This window comes from Vespula vulgaris, chromosome 4, assembly GCF_905475345.1.
Source record: "Vespula vulgaris chromosome 4, iyVesVulg1.1, whole genome shotgun sequence".
NCBI lineage: Eukaryota > Metazoa > Arthropoda > Insecta > Hymenoptera > Vespidae > Vespula > Vespula vulgaris.
Window position 1 is genome coordinate 4,962,735 of NC_066589.1, and position 27,964 is coordinate 4,990,698.

Genomic DNA, 27,964 nt, shown 5'->3' on the forward strand with positions numbered 1-27,964 from the left:
TGAGCAAACTATACGTACCGACATACACATATATTTATATATATATTTATATATATATGTGTATATATATATTTATATATATATTTGTATATATATATATATTTATATATATATTTGTATATATATATTTATATATATATATAAATGTATAGTATTTACATTATATATTATATACATAAATATATATTTCAAGAATAGGGTTCCAGGAAGATACAAGAGCCCAAACACTAGCTCCTCACCAACGATTGGTAGCAGTGACAGGTTGCCTACCCTGCACCGATGACGTCGTCACTTTTTTGCGTCGACGAGTTGTAATCAGCTGTTTTAGGAAATCACTAGTACTGCAGAAGCACGTAGAAGAGAGGGCGCTTGAATCAACATGTTATAGGCGGAGACTATAATCGGAGGTGTTACACACGAGTATTGCTTCGAGGTTATAATTCTTTACATTTTAATAATTCTTTTTTAGATTTAATCTTTTTATAGAATCTTTCGCTGCCAAACGATTAAAAATGAGTGGACCCAAATTAAGCGAAGAAAGTTCATCTGTTGCTCAGGTAATTTTAATCGATATACTTTTATGTATGTCGTTTTCAGTTTTTGTTTATATGTGGTTAATAGTGATTTTATTTTTGTAGAAAATCTCAAATAATATCGAGTTCTCTGTGTCTAGTTTTCCAATACTTATTAATATTTTTAATCACGTCGTTAAAATCTTATTAATAAAAGCTGTCAAAAGAGATATGGAAATGGTACTAATCAGTGGACCGAGAAGTTTTGACAAATCTGCGATCATGGGTGTGCCAACAAAATTTGTCAAAAGAGAAGTGGACAATAATGGACAACGTATAGAACTACAAAAAGGATGAAGATGGTTATTTGATTGAACAATAGTCAACATCAAGGAATTTTAACGTATACAAAGGCAAACAAATTTGTCCTGATTACTAATTTCATAATATAACAAATTCCTTTCTAATGATGATGCAGAGCATATTTTAAACATTATTAGTGCTCCAAGTTCAGATTTATTAGAAAGTAATTTTAGTATTATTGAATAACAGCAATCATATTAAGGAAGTTTTGTCATCAAATAATATAATGTGATACTGTTTCTTGCGATATGAAACATATTGTCAATATTATGAATTGATAGGAAATGAAGTAGAATATTTGGTAGGAAAAGTAGTGTTATCTGAAGAATGGAATGAAGGAAAAGAGTCATACAATGGCTACGGTATGAAGTTGCATAGTTGTAAAATTGAGATACACAGTACATGGTCAATTGTAAATTATATACATGAAAAACAGATAGAGAATTTTTGATCTGTTAGTAATTTTGATAATTTAGTTTTAAGTAGCTTTATTGTTATGATAAAATCAGACCAAAAATTTTATTTCTTATATATGGTGAATCTATTCAAATACAATTACATACGTTAGTTGGGAATTGTTAATGTCAAAGTTTTATTAAAAATTGTAATTGCAAATGTGATAGGAAATGTGAGAATTGAAAGAGAGATATTTCTATGCAATTTATATAAATACTTTTTTTCAATTGATCATCTTTAAAGTTACTATTTTAGTTATCTTTTCTTTTCTTTTTCCACAGAACATTCGATCTTTTTTAGAGCAAAGATGTAACAGGTTTATAGATTTTTTTTTAACTTTGTCATGTAGGTGTAGTTTCCTTGAAAGCATTTAATCTGTAGAGTGAACATTCATTAACTGAAATAATTTTGTAGTAATAATCGTATAAATGTGCAATTTCTTTTTCTTTGGATGTTTCAATATCTTGATAAATTTTTTGTAAATATTGATATACTGGTTATTCAATTGATTTAATAAAAACAAAAATGCTTGTATGACAACTAATCCTCAGTAATCAAGTTACAAGATATTGTATCCAGTTTTTGAAGCTGCAGTAATCAGGCATTTAATTGGTAAGAACATTATATCATATTTATAAAGTTTTTTAAATGGAAAAGGGTTTATTGAATGTTTATCAGTAAATTGACTCATATATTTCTAAATGTACTTCGCTTTATTTTTAGTAAAAATAATATTTACATCAATAAAAAGAGAGGAAAATATCTAGGAATCTGTTTAACTGAAATCATAGATTTGAAGGGCCTTTTAAAATCTGAGAAGAAGTACAAACTGGGATTGGTTAAATTTTTAATGATACATTCAAAAAACAAAAAACAAAAAATACGAAATTTTTCATATCGGCACGAAATGTCTCGATCGAAGAATCATTGAAATAAACGATATCCGTTCGATTGATATATAAGGTAAAATTACATTTTGTTAATTTTGTTATGTATTGACGACGTCGAAAGAAGGGAGGTGTTCCTTCGGTTGGTTGCCAGGTGGCGTTGCTGTGGCACCATGTCCGTAATGGCGTGCAAGGGGCAAAGTAAAACGTTGCAACGACGCACACGCGAGTGCGCTCCGTTTCGTCGGGTCGTTCGTGATTGAGAGGAAAGAAGAAAGAAAGAAAGAAGGAAAGAAAGAAAGAAAGAAAGAAAGAAAGATAGAAAGATAGACAGATAAAAAGAAAGAAAGAAAGAAAGAACAGAAAGAAACGAAAGTAAGGAAGGAAAGAGAAGGAAGTAGAGAAAGTATAGAAAGTTAGAAAGAGAGACAGACAGAGTGAAGTGTGCCCTCTCTTCTTTTGGTGATCGTCGAGTTGTCATAAAGTAGCCAAGGAAGGAGACGTTTAGCCGCTTCTTCTTTGGCAGGAGTGTGTTCGTGTCGTTAGTCTCGTTCGCGTTATATACGTTTGATATCGTGCCAGTCGATCCAAAGAAAATAACCCAAAGGAGACGCGAATTTTATATCGTCGAGGAGAGTGTCGTGCCTAGTTGTTTAGTGCAATGACGTCGGCGAGTGGAGGCATCCTCCCGTCGTATCAGAGACTGGCGAACGGCGGCGCGCCGGCGTCACTGTTTGCGAGACGTTCCTTCCGGCCGCGCGAAAAGTACCTGATCCTCTTGGTCTTCTTGACGTTCGCCGTCGTCTGCTTCGGCGCGTTTTTCTTTCTCCCGGACTTTGGCGCCGGTGGTGTCGCAGTGGACAGCGTTTATCGCGTCTACCGGCATATGCAAAAAGCAGGGCCAGACCTTTTGATACCAAAACCACCTCATCGTTCTCTCGGGGATTCATTCAACGATGAATCTTACTCGTCCCATCATCCTAACGCCCTCCCTATGCCACTAGGCCACGAGGCAGCCGGTAACCTCGACGTACATCTCATCGAGGATCGGTTGAAACTTCAGGTGTGCCTAAGGAGATCTTTAAGAATTTTCATCATTCGCGTTCTACTTTCTCCTCTTTCCTCCTGTTCTTCCCACCTCCCCGTTTACTCACTCATTCACTCAGTCATTCACTCGCTCGTTCGTTCGTTCGTTCGTTCGTTCGTTCGCTCTCGTGAGAAACGACGCGTCGCGTACGCGGTGAAATCACGGTCAAACGTCAAACCTTACGTAGACGAATGGATGGGGATAGAGAGATAGAGGGAAAGAGAGAGAATGAGTGAGAGAGAGAGAGAGAGAGAGAGAGAGCGTGAGAGCGTGTTGAGTGTGAGAGAAAGAGAGAACATTCGCGTTACTTGGCCTCTACGTTCGTGCGAGGGAGAACACGAGTGGCGCTGTGTATACGTTCGTGCGTCTCCGTCCTTTCCCGTTTGTTTACGTTCGTTACCCCGATCTCCCGCGATGACGCACGAGTAAGATGCACGTGCAGACACGCGCTCTCTGTTCCGCACATGCGTGTTCCTGACGGATTGGCGGGAATATCTGATATTTATTTTCTTTTTCATTATTTTTTTTTTCTACGTTATTCTGTCTAATTTTATCGTCATATTAATCAATAAATTCGTTTCCGTTTGATTAACCTCGAACGACATCATAATATAATAGTAAAGAGTGAGTAATGGGGAGGAGGTACGCTGCATTCAATAGGATCGTTTTTCAAAACGTCCATTATGTCAAACGCTATTTTCTTTTATTTTACTTTATTTTCTTTTATTTTATTTTTCTAATTATCCTAATGCTTTGGACGAAAACGATCTCCAAATGTCCCCGTTAGATCGAGAGGAGAAATTAGACGCATTTTGACGGATTCATTTCAGGCAAAAATCGATGAAGAGTATCAACAACAAAAGACGTTAGAGAAACCGGAAATGGTTGGTGGTGATTCGCGAGTGCGTACGAGTAGTTTGTCGTCTTCCGTCGTAGTGCAACAACGGAACGAGCATGTTTTTCAAACTGTGCCGCCGGCTTCAGCGATAAAACTTCCTTTGATCGTTGCTGGCGAGGACAAAGATACAGTTGCCAGAAAACGCAGGGACAAAGTTAAAGAGGTTAGTTCGTTACGGTTAATTTAAGTTAATAATGTAATATCGAATACGTGTATATATATATAAATATATATATGTATATACATATATATATTTATATATATATATATATCATTTCTTTTTATCGTATAAACGTCAATGTACAAGAAAATCCAACGGATTGATCGATGTTGTTATTTGGATCTCGATAACATGTTGCATTTATCTTATTGTACTCTAACAATTCCATTTGTTTGCACTATCTCCGACTTGTTTCACTTATCTCGTTTAAACTCGTTATTTGCGATGAACGATAAGATTGTTGTTTTTTCTATTTCTTTCTTTCTTTTATTATTTTTTTTAATCTCGTCAGTTTTATACGAACTATCTCTCTTTCTCTCTCTCTCTCTCTCTCTCTCTCTCTCTCTCTCTCTCTCTCTCTCTCTCTCTCTCTCTCTCTCTCTCTCTCTCTCTCTCTCTCTGTAGCATTAAATGAAGAATTGATTTTGGATTTTTTTCTTTTAATTTTTTTTTCAAATAATCCGTATCGTTGATTACTCGTAATCCTATAGATTTCCAACAGCATGTTCGATTTATCAATAATAACTATATATATATATATATAGAGTGAACAAATGATTTCAAGCATTCTCTGTTGTCAGTTTATCGTGTGAACACTGCTTCCTTCGATTCCCATTGGCCGTTGACCAAGCTTCTTTTTTTACAATTCTATTTTTTTCTTTTTTAATTTTTCGAGTTCTCCCACAGTAAACGTTCCAACGCTCGTTGTAGATTATCTATTTATCGAGCCATTAGGCAGCATCGGAACATCCGGGATAAGCGACATGGGCCTCCATTAATTTTTCATCCTGTCGAATCGTGAATTTCGTAGGATAGTATACGCGTGTATACCTCACACTTCCATCCCTCTTCCTCTCTCTCTCTCTCTTCCTCTCTCTCTCTCTCTCTCTCTCTCTCTCTCTCTCTCTCTCTCTCTCTCTCTCTCTCTCTCTCTCTCTCTGTCTGTCTCTTTCCCTAATAATTTACATTGTTTCAAATCGATTCCATTCGAGGATAGACGACAATTCAAGAGAAATGATACCCTCTCTGGTCTTTATTTAGTACGACAGGAATTTTATGCATGTCGAATCGATTAGAAAATAAAAATCTATTATCCATTAATTTCCAGATTTGTTGTAAATACTTATTATATAATAATAATAATAACAATAATTATTATTATTACACTATATATTGTTACTGTACTATTGTAATATAATTGTTATACTATACTATGCTATATATTATTTTTATATCATACTATATTATATGATGTATTATATTATAGTATATAAGTATTATTATTATTATTGTTATTATTATTATTATATATTGTACAATTATAATAGATTGTAAAAGATAAATAATAATACATAATATTATATCATCAAATTAATATAATAATAATATTTATTATTATAATGTAATTACATATTTTTATTATTATTGCTATTACTATTATCATCATCATCATCATCATCATCATCACCACCATCACCACCATCATCATTATTGTCACGTTCGATCGTTCAGAAAATATATCAGCTGATAAAGTCGATGTAAAATCGTTGAAAAATGGGCCACGTCGGCAGATATTTTCATGGTATTCGAATAAACATTCGATTACGTTTAATTAGTTGCGATTCGGAGGTAACAGACAGTACTCACGCGGACACACACACACACACACGTCATTGTCCAATCTCTCTTCTGCACTCTTCTCCCCTCACTTCCCTTTCCTTTCCATGGACACTTCGTCACCGTCGTTGATTGCGTTCGCTTGTTCTTCCGTTTCACGAGCACGTCGATACATATGTGTGTTTCAAGGGAGGAACCAGCTTGGCGCAATTCGCATTTGCAAATTCGCACTTGTATTTGCATTTGCCGTTCTCTGATCTGGACGTTCGATCTTCCGTGTTAGGGGTTGCCTCATTAGGCTCGTGGTGGGATGATCCAGTACGTGAAAGAGAGAGATAGAGAAAGGAAGGAAGAGAATCGTTAATAAAATTTGTATTTGGTCAAAGTGATGATAATGATTGTACGATGGTAGATGCTATCGAAATTACAAAAACTTTTTTCATGATAATCGTCGATCAATACAACAACTAAATATGTTGATACATTCATCATTTCTAACATGTTATTTATGAATACAATTGTATATACAATTCGTTGTATAAGTATATTTATTAATATATTGTATTTATATATATATATATTATTTATTAAAAAGATATTATTATATATTGTTGTTTGTAGTATTTTATTGATCAATACAAAAAATGAAATATATTAGCGTATTTAAATACTTACACATATATTAGAGTATTATAAATATGTTAAAAAGTTAATATAAATATATTAAAGATTTATGTGAAAATATTATAAATATATTACAAATTATTATATTATCATATTTTGGACTCTAAATATATTAATAAATATATTAATATATATTTAGTTGTTGTATTTATCAACGATTATTTTATTCTCTCCTCGAAATTTGTGTCTTTTGGCCCTACTTTCTGTAATATATATCACACTTTCGTTACGTCTTATAAAAATTACACGGTCTTGTATTTTTTATATTACAATTCATGCATACACACACATTCGCATACACAAATTTATTGCAATATATACATAGTAAAATAATTTTTATTCCAATAAAAGACAATACAAATACTAGTATCCAAATAACACAATTTCTAGTGACAACAGTTACTCGATGTAAAGATTGATAATGTTATCACGCGAGGTAGACGAGATAGACGAATTGAAATTCGAGAGAGAGAGAGAGAAAGAAAGATAGAAAAAGGATAGAAAAAAATGTCGAAGAAGAGTAAAACGAGTAAACAGGTTCATTTGCTAGCCATTGTTTACGTTTCGTTCAGTTCGTCAACTGCAGCAACTTTTGGAACTTTGGAAAAAAAAAACAAAAAAGAAAAAAGTAAAAAACGCAGGTACTTCGATCTGGACACGAATGAGCTTCGGTTAATCACTCGCGTGTAAACTACGGAAGAGGAAAGACTCGATATATAGTATGTCTTTCTCTCTCTCTCTCTCTCTCTATCTATCTATCTATCTCATCGCGAAGCGTCATGTTTTGTCCCGTTATCGATCAATTCGAATCTATTTCTATTCGTGAAGAGAGCGTCGAACGATCGGAAATTTTCGAGATAGCTTTTTGTCTAGTTTGATCAAAAGCGTTTCGTCAATGGAATTGTTCCATCGTCATCGTAGTCTACGTCATTGTCATCGTTCTCATCTTCGTCCTCGTTTTCGTCGCCTTCGTCATCGTCGTCTTCGTCGTCGTCGATTGTCATCGTCGTCGTCGTCAAAGTTAAAAGAGAATTTTTATAAACCTTCGTGACTTCGATCGCGCTTATAGTCTCTTCTTTATCCTAAGAGATCAATTATTATTTGAAAATGTCAAAGTAAAGGGTTCCTACGACGTGCTTCATCCTTAGAGTGAAAGGTCCGAATTGAACGTAGGCGCCACCTTGCGATGCATCGTCATAGTAGGAAGTTGCAAGATTTTTGCGGTCTCATCCGCAAATCGATATCATCATTGCCTAATTTTTTGTCGTATATTTTCATTTTTACCTATATTTTTATTTTTCATTTATTAATTTTTCTTTTTTTTTTTGGTCTATATCTTTTTATTCATTTTTTCTCTTTTCTTTTTTTTTTCATTTTGAATTATCGTCATATTGTTCTCTCGTTATTCGTTTATTTATCATATTGTTGAATTAATCCTTCTACTCGATCGAATTTATAATTCGTTTGAGATATTAAATTCAAGCACGTTTCCGATATATGAGTTTCATCGAGGCTGACATTTATGGTTTATTGAGTTTCAGGGTAAAGTATATACATTATTATAAGCGTAATTATAAAATAGAAAGGAAATATGAGTAATATCTGAAATAATATTATAAAGATCGTAAACGATTACGTAATATGTAATGATGTGGTAGAATGAATACAATTGTTAAATTGTAACGATCGGGTATAACGAGTAAAAAAATTGCGGAGTTACGGAAAAACATCGCAAGATGGCGCCTCTGATCGAGTTCCAGATCTTGAAGGGAATTCACAAACTTGTGAGATTAATTAGCGATAAGCCTGTTTTCTTCCTCTTTCTCTCTCTCTCTCTCTCTCTCTCTCTCTCTCTCTCTCTCTCTTTCTTTTCCTCTTTTTCGTCGAAACGAAATTATATTATTCTCGTGTATTTTCATTCGTGGTTAGAGAAATATACGAGAGAGTAGAGTTCGATGCTCGAGATGTTGCTTCGCAAAGGAAAAGTTGACTTGTGGAACGTTCGGTTAACGGTTTCAACGTGTTCACGGTTATGTCAGGAGCAAGAAAGTAGGCTGATTTTATGGTGAGCGCGATGTTTATTTGGGACGGACGTTTATATGGTAGCGAATCATTTTCTAATAACAAAATATAAAAAGAGAGAAGGAGGAAGATAATCAATTAAAGATACTGGATATTTGAAAGTAATTTATTTTGAAAATCATTTTGCCGAGAAGTATTCTTTTCGTCTATAAAATAAAATCATAATAATTTTTCTAAACAGATAGAATGTTTCAACTCGTTTCAAATAGATCCTTCTAGATAATATGAATCAATCGAAACGAACGTCGAACTTTTTAATATATTGCTTGTAAAATTGAATAAATTCGCTTGGAACGATAGATCAAGTGGTTTAATTAATGCAACAAGAAGTTATTGCTATGTACTTGTTCGTTCTTCTTCTTCTTTTTTTCTTTTTCTCTTTTTGTCTCTCCCACAAAAATAAAATTTCACAAACAAATGATTAATGTCATAATATTTATTAACACAGTATACATTTATTTAGCATAACGTCACCGTGATCGCTTAACGATCATGATGATACTCTACAAATGTTATTTTCATAAATCTTTGTCTCTTTAACATTTTTTTGTTTTGTCCTTTTCTCTCTCTTTCTCTCTCTCTGTCTCCTTTTGTTTTTATTCCTTTTGTATTCTCCACAGCATCGACATCAATGATATCTCGTTGATTTCGAGCAACGTATTTGAAAAAACTGGAGATGATTTAAATTCCATCATAAAATCGGATTGCCCGCGGAAAAGGATTTTGTGCTTGTCGCGTTTTGCTTGCGCTTGTGCTGGAAAATATAAAGAGGGGAAGAATTTCGAGCGGAGTGTATTAAGGGCGATGATTTTATGAAATTCCCTCGTTTCGTCGGTGTTTCCGGTGTCATTCGAGATTATCGCCATATCCGATTATTATCGAATCGGAAATTTCTCTCTCATGCTCGTTCAGTTTCGATGGGAATGAATTTTCTCTCTATTTTCGCGAATTCGAATCGTAATTTCAACGAATACTATATCAAATCTTTCATATTCTCCCCTTTTTCCCCTCTTTCCTTTTTTTCTTCTTCTTTTTTTTTTTTATTTAAAAGATTTTATCTTTTTTGTTTTCTTTTATTTCTTTGAAGCTTTTTTTTTCTTTTTTCATTTCGCTTTTATATTTTTTAACTCTGGCACAAAACTCTCTCATTATTTCTTTTTTTCTACTTTTTTTTTCTTTTTTCTTTCTTTTTTCGTTTTGCAGACTAAAGGAAATTATATCGTTTTTAATACGTTTTTATGTTATTCGTGCAATTAACCGAAACGTTTCTTATGCAATTGAAGATACGTGCGTGATCGTAACAATTTTATTTATCTCTTTTGTGGTTCATGCCAAACGCGCGTTTATCTACGTCAATATCGATTTGACTAGTTCCTTTTTTTTGTTTTCTTCCCCCCCCTTTTTTTTACATACTAGCTGAACTCTGAAAACGATCCCTTTTACCAACAATACGATCACACAATTCGTTCGTTCGAAATCGCTCAATTCACCTAGAGAGTCTCGTGTTTTGTGAAACGTTTCGAAGCAATATTTTTCGAATCTACAACATAACAAAAAAAAAAAGAAAATGAAAAAATATTTAAAAAAAAAATAAAGAAAAAAGAAAAGAGAGAGAGAGAGAGAGAGAGATAAAGAGAGAGGAATAAAAAATATAGAGAACAAAACAAACAAACAAACAAACAAACAGACAGACAAACAAAAAAAGAAAAGCAGTTGGTACGTGAATCATGGCTTTTGTTGTTGGTGGTTTTCCGTGCGTCACTGATACGTTCTACGTGCATGGCAGACAAAATGGAGACGTTTTATTGGACGTTATCCTCGCTCGTTTGTAATCATTTCGTGGGAACGTCGGACTTAAAAAATGGAAAGCCATGAAAAGGAAGGAAGGAAGGAAGGAAGGAAGGAAGGAAGGAAGGAAGGAAGGAAGGACGGACGCGAGCTGGACTGTTGGGAGTGGGAGGGATTGGGGGTTGAGGGTTGGTTGGAAGGGATACGGATTTGACGTTTAGCCGAGCGCTCTATAAATTACGATATTTCTGAAATCGTTGCTTCGCAGTAACAGTTATACGAAAGAAAAATCGTTTCGTGGCTTGTAACTCTTTCAGCGAGCTCGCTCATGATTTTTATTTATTTATTTATTTATTTACTTATTCATTTATTTATTATTATTATACAGGATAAGACTAAAAGAGTTCCTAGATGGTCCATAAGGGTCTTAGGTGATTTTTTCAGTCGTTTACTCTTTCTCGAAAACTTTGGAGCTAATTTTTTTTCTTTTCTTTTTTTTTTTTCCGTTACAAATTGTAAAAGTAAAAGCCTAACTACTCGAAAAGTCTACTAGAAAAGTCTCGAAATAGAGTAATTTAAAATTCATCTAGAAACTTTTCGGCCATACTGTAGCACAGTGATAGAACTATTTTTAACTTTTTTATTTTTGTTTTCTTTTTTTTTTTGGTTTTTCGTTTTTTATTTCACTCTTCCTCGGACGTAACAATCGGACGAATCTGATGGGAAAGTTGTCTTCGAAAATTTCGTTTGTTTTTCTTTTTTTTTCTTTTTTTTTTTAAGAAGAGAAAGAGGAAAAAAGTAGAAAACAAAATACAAAAGAAGAAGTGTAAGAGAAGAGGATAAAAAAATGCCAGGGACTTTCTACAGTCGCACGCTTTTTCGGCCTCGTTACACTACTGCTCGTTTATTTCGGTGGCCGGCACCGATAAGGGGAACGTTGGTGAAGTATTACGGAAGGCCGATAACTCCGCAAACAAAAGTGGATTATGACTTTTTCCATAGCCATCGTTCACGCCTTTTATTACACTCGGTTGCGTGCGTGTACGTTCGTACGTGGGATTTTTCATGCGTTTTCTATACGAATGATAGACGAAAAAGAGAGGTAAAGGGAAAAAGTGTATGTGTATTTTTATACGTGCATGTTTGTATGTATGTATGTATATATATGTATGTATGTACGTATGTACGTATGTATGTATGTATGTATGTTCAAGTTTGTATATGTATTCATGTATAGAGAGTCCAGGGAAACGAAGAGGGAAAGATTTGCACCGGCCAAATTTGAATATCGAACTTGGAGCGCGAGTTATTACCCTAGATGCAAACGCCAAGCCCTTCTCCCTTCTCCCTTCTCCCTTTTTTCCTTTTGTGTATATATGGGAAAGAGACGAGTCATTCCCTGCCGTTTCTCGATCGTTGTTTTTTTTTCCTCTCTTTTTTTTTTCTGTTTCCCTTTCTCTTTTCTTTCCTTTCTTCCTTTCTTTCTCTCCTTTTTACACATATATATATATTTTTTTTGTTTTGTTATATATCTTTTTTATTTATTTTTCTTTCTTTTATTTTCTTTCTTTCTTTCACTCGCCCACCTCTCAACTTCGCATTCAACGCGCTTTTCCATTCTCGATCGGTCATCGCCGATTTATCGGTCCTTCGCGATTGCGAACAAATGGCTGAGTCGAAAACCCGTGTACCATGGAAATATCACGACCGTTCGTTTTCTTTTCTCCGATCGCTGTGGTTCAGCTTCACGATTAAACTAGACAGTTTTTGATTCGTACTTTTCGATCGGTACTTCGACGATTGAAAAAAAAAAACGATCGATCGTTAGAAGAAGAGATCTTTCGATATACGAACAGTTTTCAAAGGTCGATTAACCGATTTGCGATTGTTACAGATCGATGCTCGATTTAATTACTGTAATCATTATTCGATCTTTCAATTCAAATTATACGCACGTATATTTGATCGTTAGAAAAAGATATGGTAAAAAAAAAAGATCAAGTCATTAGAAATCTCTTCTTCGGAAGGCTCATCTTTTGGAAGTATAAATCACTCGAGTGGAAAGAATTTTTTGTCGGCTATCCGGTGAAAGCTATTTTGGAAAATCGGCAAACTATAAATTAATGGACCTGTCCTGAACCGGTGTCGCAAACGTGCCAAAAGCTTTCTCTCTTTCTCTCGTGTATATCATGGACGAAGCTTTCCATTTCTCTCTCTCTCTCTCTCTCTCTCTCTCTCTCTTTCTCTCTCTCTCTCTCTTTATCTCAGTACGTCAAACGGATTCTATGGCGCTCGTGTTTGCACGAAATAGCCGTAATGATCAATATTAAATGGTCCAGCTGTAGATTGGGAGGGAGAGCACACACGTAACACTCGGTTAAATGCAAATATCCTGTACAGTGAGTTGGCGCTTCGTGCATTACCGTACTTTTTCTTCTCTCTCTCTCTCTCTCTCTCTTTCTCTTTCTCTTTCTCTTTCTCTCTTTATTTCTTGTTTTGTTTATTTTCTTTTTTATCCTTCACTGCATCCACATCTCCGCTACGGAGATTTTCATATTTATTTTCTCATATTTATTCGGCTACCAAAGCGTCAGCGTCGAAAGAGAGGAACACGGTAATTAAATAATCTGGCTCGTGCCTACATGAGAATTCCGCATTGCTCGGCCATCGTCACGTTATAACGAGTTCGATGGTCCTCCTCGTTCCTCTTGTACAAAAAAAAAAAGAAAAAAAAATTGAAAAAAAAGAACAAAACGAAAAAGGAAGGAGAGAGAAAAAAAAGAAGGAAAAAGAAAATACCTACGGTACGTTCGTTTGTGTTTTCTTCATCAAAAATGTATGTGGAAACGTTTTCGTTCGTACGTGAATCAAATATTAGAATGGGAAAAATTGAAAGAAAAAAAGAAAAAAAAAGAAAAAAGAAAATCAAAAAAGAAAAAAGAGGGAAAAAGAAAAGGAGAATTGTATTGATTTTTTTTCTTTTCAATTTGTTTCATTTTTTCTTTTTTTCTTGCTTTCCTTTTTTGTTTATATGAATTCTTGCACTCTATGAAATTTCTTTTCATTTGTTCTCTCTACTTCATTATTGATACCATATTTATCGGCAAACAAGTCGCAAATTTTTTATACGTTTTTCATTATTATAAAAATCTTATTCCGTATATGTATTGTTCGTAACATGCAATCTCTCTCTGTTAACCTTTGCAAAGTATTCCAATACTTTATAATCAAGTGTCTTCTATGTTCAATTCTCTGCATTGTTGTTGAGTATAAAGAATAAAGTTTCGTACAAAGGAATTCTGAATTGGATGGAACGTTTGTGTAGAACGTATATCCTGAAAGTATCAATGAATGAATGAATTTTGCATTTCCCGATATGAAGTAGATATATAAACCAGTCGCAAATTGAAAAACGTATTGTCGCGAACAGTCACCATTTCTTTTCTCTGAATTTAATCGTCGAAATAAATGTTCTTGTACCGTCGATTGGAATTATCGTGCAATAAAAACGTCGAGTAGATATTGAATAGCATGATCTTACGTGGAATCGCGAGGTTCGCTTCTTCGAGAAGGTCGACGACTCATAATTAGAATCAACCGTACGTGCTGGTGCATGGATCGAAAGGATTGTGTGTTACGAATTCGCAGAATATCACAGTGAATTCTTCGGAGGGCAAGAGTTCGCGATGCGTTGCGATGCGTCGATTAGCTGGGAGTACCTTTTTATTTCGTGTCTCACCTTTCGAAAGGTTACCAATTTGAAAGGATTTGCATTGCTCAGGGCTAAGAATTTCTAACGCTCTTTTACAAAAAAAAAAAAAGAAAAGAAAAGGAAAATTCTTAAATGCAATATAATTCATACAATTGAATATAATTAAAATTAAATATTTCTTATATACGTACTCGCGTCGGACATATTTTTTTTTTTTTTTTTTTAATAATCCAAGTAAGACAATTATATACGGTTAAATGTTTAAACAGTATAGTATTTTTATAAGGTCGTGCATTTAAGTTACATCAAACAGATATTTATGTATACTTTTATGTTAATATTTGTTCAATAATAATAATTATTTCTCATAGAGGGACGTTTGTAAAACATTCGATATTTTAATCATCGTAACGATTTTAATTTGATAGGACGATCAATAATGGTCAAATCGTTATCTAAGATTTACATTGTCGATAGAGAACGGTAACTAAAATGAAACACCGGTTGGATATCATTAAACATATTACCAGGGCGTAATCAGTGGAAACCACGACGTAATATTTGAACACGTCGCAAGCGGTTACCGCGAAAATAACTGCGTGAATCCAGAGAGTCCATTCAGCTCTGCTAATTATCCCGCCATCGGCTATGAATACGACCGGACCGAAATCCCGACCGCACGATTATAGCGCTGTCATTCATTTATTTCCTTCTCGCTTCGTCTCTCTTTCTCTCTCTCTCTCTCTCTCTCTCTCTCTCTCTCTCTACCCAGTGGGAGATTTTGATAGCGTTAGAATTCGCAAAGGAAAGAGTTATTGTGTATTGGTTTAGAATAATGTGTTGTTTTAAAAAATAATTTTTTCGAGTATAACAATCAGACATTTTTATTGTATATATTTTATGTATAAATACTTTGATAGTATATGGTTTAAAAATAGAATGATTGAAAACGATTGAAAAATGATTAAAAATTTTTAATTCTGGTACAAGTCTTCGAGCCGTTTAAAAATAATTTTCTTTGCGATCAGGATGATTGGAAAATTTTTATTGTATTTTTTTTTTATTGTGTATTTATTTAGGATGATTAAAATGATCGATCAAAATGATTAGAAATTTTTATTGTCGAGATTTGAAATAAACGTTTATTTATATATCTCTAGTGTTCTATTTGGATAAATTCGATCGCTTAAATTTACTTTCAAAGGATAGTTTATCGTTCGTGTGTATCTAAACTCATGATGATCCGTGGTAAGTGTATATGTATGTACATATATATATATACTACGAGTTCTTCGATACTTAAGTGCCGGAAATTTTGTCGGGCACTTTCGCTCTCGAGTCGAACTCTCGCTGACTATCGACGAGGTCAGATCGTTGCTCTGAAACTGGTTCTCTCGTCTTGGAGAAATCGATTCTCTTAGATGTGTTTAGCATTTGTACTTCGTAAAACTAACGATCTACGAATTTCTCTTAGGAATCGATCTAATCTCTGTTAGATATATATTTCAATCTTCTTCTTTAGAAACTATCGATTGTGTTCTTGAACAAATTGTCAAATTTTATTCGATCATATCTATCGTCGAATAAGAATTTGTCGAGACGAATTAGTTAAAAGAAAAAGATAATTGTACGATTAGAACGATTACAAATTTTTTAGTAAATTTGGATAGTGTACAAGATTTATAATAATAATAATAATAATAATACGATTGAAATGATTTTTGATATTTTGATAAAGTTTCAAGTAAATTCGATGGATTGATTATTCGTTTTTTTTTCTTTCACTATTATTGAAGTTCTTTTTCGATCTGTTTAATTTTTAATCCGTTTATTCTTAATAGAATAGAGTTACGCAAAATTCTTTTCGAAGCGATATAATGGCTCGTTGGAATGTTCATATTTTCGTTTACAAGAGGAATTAATTTCAATTAATTATTAATTACTTTTCAAATTTATTACAAAGCTCACCTTTTTTATTCTCTTTAATACCACAAGATTACGGTTTTAATACAATCAGAGTTATATCAAAGTTTATACCCCTCGTAAAATGTTTATTTCTTCCATCAAATAATCGAAAAAGGAATTTCCCAATAACAGATTGGTTTCAATTTAATTATTAATATTTCTTTTTTTTACTAAAACTCACATTTCGTAATCCGTTTAATATCACAAGATTACGATCCACCAATACGATCGAGTTACACAAAGGTCCTTTCAAAGCAACATAATAGCTCGTTGAAATGTTCGCCTTTATAAGCCAGCACGATCCGCAAACGGAATTGCTCAATCGAATAACAACGTCAGAACGTTACGTTACGCCGTAAGGACGCTTTTCTTCTAAACGATCTCGATTTCGATCTCAAATCTCGGATCTCCAATCTCAGATCGTGCTTGACAAGAAAGAACAACTTTAAAATGTTTTTTAAACGTTATCTCTCGTATGTGACGCTTTGAGTAATCTTTTTTTGGTTCACGGTAACCAAGCTTTTCTTTTCTTTTTCTTTTTTTTCTTTTTTCTTTCTCTTTTGTTCGAAAGCGTGAAAACGATAAACTGTAGAATATATATATATATATATATATATATATATATATATATACACGATGCGCCGAATAATTTCCGCAACGTTGGAAAGGAAAGTTTGTTCGAGCAGGAAATCGAGGTCTCTATTACACTCAACTTCCGCGGTCCGGAGGTCGATGGATTTACGAAAACGCGTTTAAATTTGCATTTCATTCCGGTGTTGAACCATCGCCAGAGAAATAGTGAGAGAAAAAGAGGGAGTAAAGGTTCTTGCAGATTGCGAAGAAGAAATTATACGGATCTCGTTTCTTTCATCGAGTTGATTTTTCTCGATTTTATTAAAAGCCCAAAGTCCACTAGAAGTTTGTCATTTGTAATTACATTAACTCTAGACAATATTTTTCAATATTATAAAAAATATTTTTATTAAAAGAGTTAGCTGCGAAACATCATTTTTTTTCATATACCCTGTAATAATATCTTACATCAGGTTAATCGTATAAAATGAAGATCATAATCATAGGAAAATCTTATATGGTTTTTGTCACGGAATCAAAAAGTTCAAGATTGCGATTATATATTTTTATAATACGTATCAAGATTTATTCTAAATGATCATATTGATCGTTTAGAATCGTCCGTTAGAGTTTTATAATTTTTTATCGTTAGATCAGGTTAGTCGTATTTATATTAAAATCCCTAACCATAGGAAGATTTAGGACGAATGTTTTCTTTTTCTTTTTTTTTACAGAGTCCCTTATTAATCCTTTTACCCAAGTCGTTCCGTCCTTTCTATTCGTAGGTCTCTCTCTTTCTCTCTCAGTTGAAAATATTTTACCTGCTTGGAACATCGTGTCGTATCTTAGGAAAAAGTACACGGTAGAAGTATGTCGACGCCGTTCTTCAATGTCGATCGGCTTCGGGAATACAAGAAATTACAAGATGCCTATCCGATGGTATAAGCCTAATGGTACCGATTCGGAAGCTATAAAGAGCGAAGTAAGTGCTCCCTGCCGAATCACTGTCCCGACTGACTGACTGACTGACTGACTGACTGACTGACTGACTGACTGACTGACGGGACCAAGCAGTTTCGTTCGTGGTAAGGAGAACATTCCATCACGTAGCCAGACAGACTGGACTGTCCAAAATCGGTGAGCCCTTTGGGATCGAACGCGGTTAAAACCACTAACTTTGACACTTTTATCAGGTGAAATCGACTTTCAACGATATCACGTTTGTTAACTTTTAATTCGGAAAAAGAAAAATTTTGTCTATCTTCATTATTATTTTTTTCTTTTTTTTTTATAACGTTCGATCCCACTGATCCTTGTCGTTCGTGTTCGTTCTTTATTTAACAAGAAAAATGCTTTTTCTTTTCCTTCTTTTCTATTTTTTTTTCTTTTTTCTTCTTCTTTTTTTTCTATCCAGCTGCAGATGAATCAGTGAGAACGTTCGAGTGAATAAATACAATGTATAATAATGAAAATCAAGTAAATCGACTGAAGGTCATCGTTATCCTTTGAAAGATAGGATGACGAGGAGTCCTCTTTAGCAAGAAGATTGCAACTCTCAAAGGAATGATTTGCTAAATCCTTTTCGTAATCGGGTTAGACCGTCTGAGAAAGATAGATAGATAGATAGATAGATAGATAGATAGATAAATAGAGAAAGAGAGAGAGAGAGAGTCTCTTGATAAGCCTCGCGAGAAGAAGCTTTCCCAAGGCATTCCTTCCTCGAACTTGATGCTCGGAAGTCACGTAGCGAAAAAATGGCTTAATCTTGGAAGTCTCTCTTCTCAGTTATTTTACTTCATGCTTATTGCTTGTTCTCTTCTTTGCATAAGAAAACCGATGATTTTCTTATTTCTTTGCTCTCCCTTTTTCCTTCTCTCTTTCTCTTAAAATGTCTCTTCGTACAAATTATACGTCTATAACAAACCACGGGATACGTTCGAATGTTCTGCTTTTTTGTGCCGATTGATGAAATTAAAAAAAAAAAAAGAAAGAAAAAGAAGGAGAGGTAGGAAAGAAAAGGAAAGGAAAAAGAAACAAAAAATTCTTGCGGCAAGGTCAATCCCCTTTATATCTCTTTGACATTCTAAAGACACTCTCGTCAACGAACGTGCTAACTATAGCGATCGAACAGGTTTCTTCTCGCATCGAGGCGAGGAGAAAAGGTTCCCTTGAATCGAACAGGTGTCGTCGGATGAGGAGCAGAAGGACCGACGACGCGACTAAAAAAGGGAGACACGCGAAAGGAGCCTCGAGAGGCTAGCGGTGTATCCCTTTCCCTTCTCTCTCCTTTTCTCTCTCTTTCTCTCTCTGTCTCTTGGTCTCTTTTTCTTTCTTTCTCTTTCTCTCTTTCTCTCTTTCTTTCTTTCACTATCCCTATACCGACATTCCGAGATTCTATATGTCCTTAGATACTAATGAACAGTCTTTAGAACCGTCGTTGTTTTCTCTGGAGTGAACATGCTTCAGTAGTGAGTGCTTTATACCAACGGTACTTCTCTCTTTTATAAGATCCACCATGTGTACCGTCGGTTCAAACCAAAAGTCAGACTACACACTAGCCTTCCTTGCCTGTTTGCTTTGGGATAATGATGTACCCTTTCTCTCTGTTCTTTGCTTTCTCTCTTTCTCTTCCTCTCTTTCTCTCTCTGTCTCTTTTTCCGTCTGTCTCTACTTCCAACTCTTTTGGAACGATCTTGATATGTAAGCTTTGAAGAATCCTTTCTCGGAACATATATCTTGGATCATCGAACGGATTTTTGAGTTAGACATTGAGTACAAACATGAATATGTTATGTAGCTTTTAAAGAAAATTTTATAATTGATCGTCGAATGATCGTACGATCTTGATCGTCGTTGCGAGTGAACGATTTAGGGTAAATTGTGTTGGCTCGGTGTTGCTTTTATTTTAGAAAGAAAAGTTGATCGAACCGAGTACCTATACGAAAGATCTAGTAATTAACGAAGCTGTTGCGATCTCGATATAGTGCACGAGATGCCTCGGGCTAACGTAGGGACTGATAGAAAGAGAGGGAAAACAAATCTGTCTCTGCGTTGAGTTTGTATTGGTGGATGTGTGTATGTGTGTACGTGAGATAGAGCTAGAGCTTGGCCAGCACATGCCACGAATATTAATGTGGCACCGTTCATTGTCTCCTAGCTCATACCTTCATCGACTTTTTTCATCTCTCTCTCTCTCTGTCTCTCTCTCTCTCTTTCTCTCTATCTTTTCTGATACTATTTCTGATCATTTTGGCACCGATTCATATCTTTTTATAGATTAGCTTTTCTTGTTCCTATGCATCACAATGATGACCAATTTATGATAATTCATACTTAATCCCTATTAATATCAATATATTATTTTAATTAAGTTAATTAAGTTTAACATAGATAATTATTAAATAAACGATATCTATTTTTTATTACAATTATAATTATTTTAGACGACAACGTGACCATTGATCACTGTTCTGGATGATACAGTTACGTGTCATTGTTAATTGTCAATGATTATTAAATATTATTGTACGTGTATATGAAAGTGTATATGTTGCACGATAATTATGATAGTTAACTTAATGTTATTTATTATTATGTTATTTAATGATCGTTCATAATTACAATTTTATCGATTAAAATATATTGTCGTATAATACTTAATTTACATATTTTATTATTACTTAACGATTATTATAATGACATATTTTAATTTAATATTAATTTTCGTTATATAATTATACGAATAGACGAAAAATCGAATGAGAAATTGTTTAGATTTATTTGTATATTCATTTCTTTCTAAACTAAGCGAGCAATCTCGTTTATTTTAAGCCAAGTACTTTTTTTCGTTTCATCAGACATTCTCTAATTCGTTCCACGGGGCCGTAGAATCGGCATACGTTCGTGGAATTTGAAGCATCCGTTTTGCATTCCACGAGCATCTTTCTTCGTGGTACGTAGTCTGGCTCTCAACAAACAGTTACCTACACGTCGAATCGTTGACTGAGAAATTTATACTTAACCATTCAGCACGCGTTAACGTGTAATATCATTCCGAATGGGTCATTCCTTTTGATTTTCTTACCGTGACGAAGTTGTATCGAATAGGTATCGATATCCTTCATCATTCGACTTTAACTACCCATCGTACTTCATTGTAAATTTTCCTTGGCCAACTATACAAACCTTTTCTATCCTTTATTATCTCGTCGATTACTCGCTCTTCCGATCGAATCGATATGTTCTCCGTGAGGAAAAGGGACTAAAAGAAAGAGTAAGAGAGAGATAGAAAGAAAGAGAGAGAGAGAGAGAGAGAGTCCTCAGGGTGCAGTCAATGCGGTAGGCCGATGTTAATAGCCGATACTTTTTATTCAGGTAGAGAGTCCAAAGATTGGCCCGCAATAAAAATACATACTGGGTCCTTGACCGTGTCCTGTCTTCATCGTTACCTTTATAATCGTCATTCATGTGATTTAGGCGTTTAATACCCTTGAAGGTTTGCGAGTCTCTCGCTGTTGCGACACGAAGTACTCTGCCCTACGCGAAGAGTAGTACTATTAAAATTCCAATGACAAGTGTCTCTCTTTCTTTCTTTCTTTTTGTATTTCTTTCTTTCTTTCTCTCCTTCCTTTTCTCTTTCTCTTTCTTTTTCTCTTTCTCTTTCTCTTTCTCTTCGGTTACTTTATCTCCTACCTATAAACACGACGACTCCAACCAACCAGTCAACCAACCGGTCAACCAGCCAGCCAACCAGCCAGATGAACTTTTTCTCGTCGACACAAACAGGAACTTTCGCTCGTACCCTTTGTTCTCCGTCGCTTTTTCCCCCGTTTACGTCTTGTCCTAGCTACAGACACATGCCATCGAACAGGATCAACAACAGCGTAGTAAAGTAGGGCCGAATGATTCCGATGGTAGGGATAGAAGCGGCATATTTATCGGTTGGCAGGACGATTCTCTCTTCTTCTTTTTCTTTCCTCTTTTTTGTTTTTTTCTTTCTTGGATTTACTTTTTTATATTTCTTTCTGCGTCACCGAGCTGACGATAATAAATGTCTTTCTCGTCCGAAGGTTGAAACAACTCGACCGACTGCTTTGCCATTGTCAGGTCCTTCAAGTTTGTGCGTTTCGGAGCACGTGTTACTTTGACTCCTTGGTTCATTTTGGGTCTTGCTCATTGGACGTGGACAATATCTCTCTTGATTACTCTAAGAGAAAACCAATGGGCCTGGTATGAACTGGTCAAGTGGAACGACGACGACCCTTTTGGGATCATTCCAAGCGGGCAATTTGAGCCCAGTACGTCGGCACGGCGATATAAATTCGGTAAACGCCGTCATTAGGGCCCAATCCGAAATACCGAGCGTCTATTAAACCTGAAACTAAGATAATTATCTGGCCGTTACAACTGCCCTTGGTCTCTTTTAATCGGACAAGGAATACTCGACCACATTGTTACGCTTCTTACGCGGTGTCGTCGGACTCGTTTCGTTCGTCCTCAATTCTTACGTACGCCTTCGTTCTTCCGTAATTCCACAAATCACAAGAGTTGATTATTTCGACGATAAAGTTAAAGTCATTTAATTATCCCGAAAGATTTTCTCTCTCTCTCTCTCTCTCTCTCTCTTTCTTTCTCGGCAATTAATTTTTATTTCATTTCACATTCTTATCCATCGCGAATAAAATTTATTCTACTTGTTGATTTTCTTTAAAATTTGACATGATAAAGAACTCTCATATGTTATTATCCTCGTAATAAGACAGGCTCGAAAGAGTTTAGAAGGAGCCGAAGTTAAGCGAAGAATTTTGCAAAAGTTTTTGTTATAACCAGGACTACTACACTACAACGACGATCCCAGACTATTCGGACTCGGTAGGAATTTCGGCACAGCTGTAGGAACGAATCAGCGTTTGGAGGGTGGGATCTCTCGATAAAAAGTACTAAGTCACGTTTTTACTCGAAAATTACATTTGTCGGATACCAAAGACTACAGATTCGTATCTTCGAATTCGTCTCATCGTTCTCTCTTCTATAAGAGAAACTATAGGAAAGTACTTTGCGATCGTATCGACATTTTGTTTGTTTTTTTTTCTTTTCTAGTTTAAAACCGTAAAGTTCGCTACGATCCTCGAATTCATTATTAATTAAAAAATTCATTAAATCAATTTTTTCCCATACGTACTTGTAATAATTTATTTCATTTCATTTCATTCGTTCAGAGATATTAATTTTCCAAGTTGACAAATTTTTTTTTTTATATGATCAATTACCAATTATATCAGATATTGACATTATGGTTTCTCTGAATGAAGATCTTTAAAAGTCGACAACGTTGATACATATCACGGAAGAGAATGACAAAGTGTTCCATCGAAAATGAATTCTTTACGCGCACGATTCCGTACGAAAGAACGTCTGGGATCTTGACTTTATTGATTCGAGACGGTTGTGTTGCCTTTCGGACTTTGCTTTGAACCTTGCTCCGATCCATCCCATACATAATAACGTTGCACTGTAATAATGGAGCCAGCAATTGCTACGTTCAGACACGAGTATGTCGTCTTTGAAATGCAATACGCAAATATCGTCATCATTCGTGTTTATATGATGAATGAAATAATATAAAAAAAAAAAGAAATATATATATATTTTTTTTTACGATGGTAACGTTAGTTCGTATTAGGCATATAGTAATGACATTTATAAGACATAATTGTCATCATTATAATATTAGGACATATAGTAGATAATTATATTCATTGTTCAATCAAGCCAATGAAATAAGTAATGTCAACTATGTTCATTCCATAATAAGATACCATAAGATCGTAGAATTATTGATCACCTTAACAAGGAATAAAGATTGGCATTATTCAACCGGTATACTCCTATGAAACTTATTATTTCTTCTTTCTCTTTTATCCACCAAGATGTTTTCCACTCATTTAATCGCAGAATCACCTTCAACGTGATTGCATAATTTCTACGTACATACACGTAATGTGAAACTCGATATTGGTTGGCTAAGAAAACGAGAGATCTGCATGTGTATGTTTCTGTGTGAATTTACATACACATCTACATATCGTGATTTCACGGTGCAATTCTTCAAGAGCTCTTGACGTCATACGAATTTCACTATTTGATGTCTTTGGGCGGGCAAGCAAAATGGACGGTCTTGATTTAACGAGCAAATCAAAGAGAGAGAGAGAGAGAGAGAGAGAGAGAGAGAGCTTTATTCCATTGCTTCTTGATCTTATTGCACGCTTACCGTGCGAGTTATTAAAATCGTAAGACTTCATCATCGTAATAAGCGGTTTATAGTTACGATATTATGTTGCGATAAGGCGTCGACCGCATATGGATTCTCTTTCGTGATCATCCCATGGGGGCCAGTTTCGTTTATGGACGTCCCATTCGAAAGTTAAACATCGGAAGATCTTGCAACTTCGTAATATGCTGATAATTATAGTACTTTCCAAAGGTAGAAGAAAGGGAGCGGAGTAGTTTGTAATAAGTAGTAGGTATATATATATATATATATATATATATATATATATATATCGTTGCTCGATCATTCCAAAAGGGTTTATATTACGCGATCGAAAAGTCATCTTTTTGCAAATCCAATTTTTCAGAGGAGGATATACATACGCATTTCGCGTTCCCTGGGTTATCAATCTGTGTTCGAATCTTTAGATGGTAAACTCTCACCATCTCTCTTCGTCTCTTCTTTTTGACGTACCTCTTTAAGGCCCTACGACATTGAAAATAAAATGGAACCTACCTTTGCGAATGCATTCACTGGAGAAAGAGAGAGAGAGAGAGAGAGAGAGAGAGAGAGAGAGAGAAAGGTCGTACGTATAGGAACAAAATCGTTTCTTTTCGTTTATTGGTCGAAGGCAAATAAGAGGAAACTCGTCTTGCTCGTCCTTTTGGTTAGAAAAGAAAAGAAAAGTAAAGAGAAGAAAAGAAGAGAAAAGAAAAGAAGAGGAAGTCGGAGGAAAGATATCTTCTTTCTTTCTTTCTTTCTTGTCTTTTTTTTTTTTTTTATACGATCCTCTTCGATTTCTCTTTAAATTCAAACGGAAATCGTCTTGGAGAATTTTCTTTTTTCACAAGGATCTATTCGAAGTACGAAGAAAAATGGTGGACCAAAAGGAAAACCCCATGTAAATCATTCACAGTTCGAATAATTGATAAAAGGACCGGTTTCACTGAAATCGGTACTATTACACTCTTACTACACTATTGCACTATCACTATAGTACTACTACTACTACTACTACTACTGTACTATTACTTCCACTACTACCACTACCAGTACACCATTACTACCATTACTAATCTTGGTACAAAACGACGATTGAGATTATAGACGGCAAAACTGTCGTCAGCAAAACGACAACGTGAGTCCCACTTTCAAAGCGTGGAGGCTGCGAATTAGAGACGGTACCGGCAGCAGCCTGACGCTGTCGTAAAACATAATCCCACGATTAGCCGGCAAATGAAGCTCGAACTTCGCTCTTGGAATTCCATTTCCATGACTCCTTTCTTCAAGAGAAGACTCTCTTCGACAATTTTCAACTCGAGTCTCTCTATGTACGAAAATCATTATTTTACCTTCGTCTTTCATATCGACTTGCAACATTTCCTTGATACGTTGCAGCTCGATGTAACGAGCAATCTTCGATGAAATTAATTTTAAGATTCGTTAACTAGTATCCTCCTTGCATAACTCTATTAATTTTATTAATGTTCATGTATGTAAGAAAATTCTTTTTTTCGTGACTAGCCTGTCTCAATAAGCTAAGGAATTTTTTTTCTCCGACGAAGATATTTAGAAATTGAATAGATAAAGTTCACGATGAGCGATCATGTATATCGGTCGTCGTTGATATTAAAATGTTTGTTAAATAAATCATTTCACAACACGATGAGCTATCTCGTTAAACGCTTTAATGTTAAGCAATGGTCTTTCACGTCGATTGGTATCCTCTTTGATCGATCAATCGGTTCTCTCTCTCTCTCTCTCTTCTTATTCAACGAATGAAGTTCTATTCCATTCGTCGTAGTCGATCGTGCATGAAAATGGTCGATATCGATACAAGTAGACGAGTCTACCAGACATGACCTTCGATTCTTTCTGAGCTTAACAAAAAGTCTTGCTTTTTCCCATCGCGATTAAAGTTCGTGCACCGTTTGGTAATTGGTGATGGGATCTTAATTGATCGATCATTAGGATTATCGATTTCCTATTTCACGTAGCCAGCAATTTCTCGTTGGTTAACAAATTTCTTTTTAGCAAGGGTCGTTGAGTTTTTTTTTTATGTTAACACAGAGATAGAACTTCGGGTACTTTCATCTTAACACTTTGAATGCTTAAGAGAAGTCAGTCGAGGAATTTGCAAACGATCTGATCCGATCCCCGAGTTCAAAGTCCAATAGCGAAAGCGTCAGTTTAATTGGCTAATAGATGGTAGCTGGATTAGCCTCTTACTTGGAGTTCTCGGCTTTTGGTGTTGAGATGATCATCGATCGATCGTTAGAAGTCGGAAGATATCGATAAGTCCGTTTACATGCCGACACTATCTACCGTCGTTAACTCCTACTCGTTTCTAGCTCGTTAACATGCGCGTACCACCGGCTTGGTATGGTGTGGCGTTTAGTTTCGTAATTAAGCGCTAGTCGGATCATGGATAGGCTGGGTATCTATATATTTTCCAGTTATATCTATTTGACAATATTGATCACGTCTATCGGATAATACTGTGCACAGATTACTTTTTATTTCTTTATCGATCTTTCTAATTTTTCACACTTTTTTTTTTCGATAAATACCATTATTGTTTCTCTTGTTTTTTTTCTATTTTCTTTTCTTTAAACATTTATTTATTTATTTATTTATTTTTTTCCTTTGGAGATTTGATTTATCTTCATTACGATGGACATTGAAAATAATCTGAACGAGAGGATGTATTCTACTTACTCTGATAGAAGATAATTTTCAATAAGGAAGCAAAAAAAGAAAAGGAAAAAAAAAGAGGAAAGATGAAATCGGTTTCGTTACATGCGAACGAGAAAACTTGATTGGGCATGGAATATGAAAGAATCACATTAAACGGTACCCAATCTACCGTAATGTCCCACTTGTGGAATCCACGAGGTTCTTTTTAGCAATTGGATTCCAACGGTAGTGAACGTAACATCCTATTGCGGAGAGAATCTTGTTATCATTAAAGATGCCGTCAGCTCCTAGTGTAAATGTCTAGCTAGAGGTGGTAAAAGTGATAGTAAAGAGGGAGTAAAAGGGAGAGAGAGGGAGAGAGAGAGAGGGAGAGAGAGAGAGAGAGAGAGAGAGAGAGAGAGAGAGAGAGAGAAAGCCTGTTAGTTTGAAAAGTCAAAATCTAGCAGACTCCATGGTGTTTTCGACTAAGACTCTCAAAAGCTCCATTGAATTTTATAGCCGGTTATGAAAACTTCCAATGTACTTTAAATGAACTTTATACGAACGCCGTGACAATGATCACGAAAATTCTTTCTCCAATTTTCTCTTTTTTGTCTTATTCTTTCTTTTTCTCTTTCTCTTTTTTCTTTTTGCTTTTGATTTTTCCATCCATTTTTTTCTTTTTTCTTTTTTCTTTTTTTTTTTTTTTAATGACATAGTAATTTTTTTCTCATATATAATTCTACTCGAGAAAAACTTGTTTCACCGTAAAACTTGCTTTTGATAATTCCATAATTCCATCGCTACTGTTCGAATTCTGGACCGAGAGAGATTACTCGGTGAAAGTTGAAACAATGGACCCTCATTAGCTCCTTCACAAAATTTATAGTTCTGGTATTCGTGCGCCGAACTAACGAACTCGAGCAGAATGAAAATCATATTTTGATATAATACGATTTTCTGTTTCCTTGATTGCACACGGACCACCGTTCGTTATTGATCGATTTGTCCCAACGTAATATGATGTTCTCGCAAACATACAATTTTCGAATAGTTTATAATCGTCGATTTTTTTTTCTTTTTTTTTTTTTTTTTTCTATATATATATTATAAAACAAGAAATATGTCTGGGATAAAAAAATTGTAAAAGTTTGTAGAATTACTTTTCTTTTTT

At 34.9% G+C, this 27,964-nt stretch overlaps 1 protein-coding gene across 10 annotated transcripts in view; it reads left to right on the forward strand.

The window, feature by feature from the left end:
* Positions 1–349: 349 nt before the first annotated feature.
* LOC127063248 (mannosyl-oligosaccharide alpha-1,2-mannosidase IA-like) overlaps positions 350–27,964 on the forward strand; it is a 205,951-nt gene continuing 178,336 nt past the window's right edge. For 4 of the 10 annotated variants that reach the window (XM_050992742.1, XM_050992739.1, XM_050992744.1 and 1 more), the window contains exons 1-3: positions 351–557; positions 639–3,281; positions 4,136–4,366. In XM_050992742.1, coding sequence (XP_050848699.1) covers positions 2,880–3,281; positions 4,136–4,366 — 633 coding nt within the window. In that variant the 5' untranslated portion in view covers positions 351–557; positions 639–2,879. Of the gene's footprint in view, positions 558–638; positions 3,282–4,135; positions 4,367–5,134; positions 5,615–6,229; positions 6,538–27,964 lie in introns of those variants that run through there. The other 6 variants (XM_050992738.1, XM_050992737.1, XM_050992736.1 and 3 more) reach the window with 4 other exon arrangements.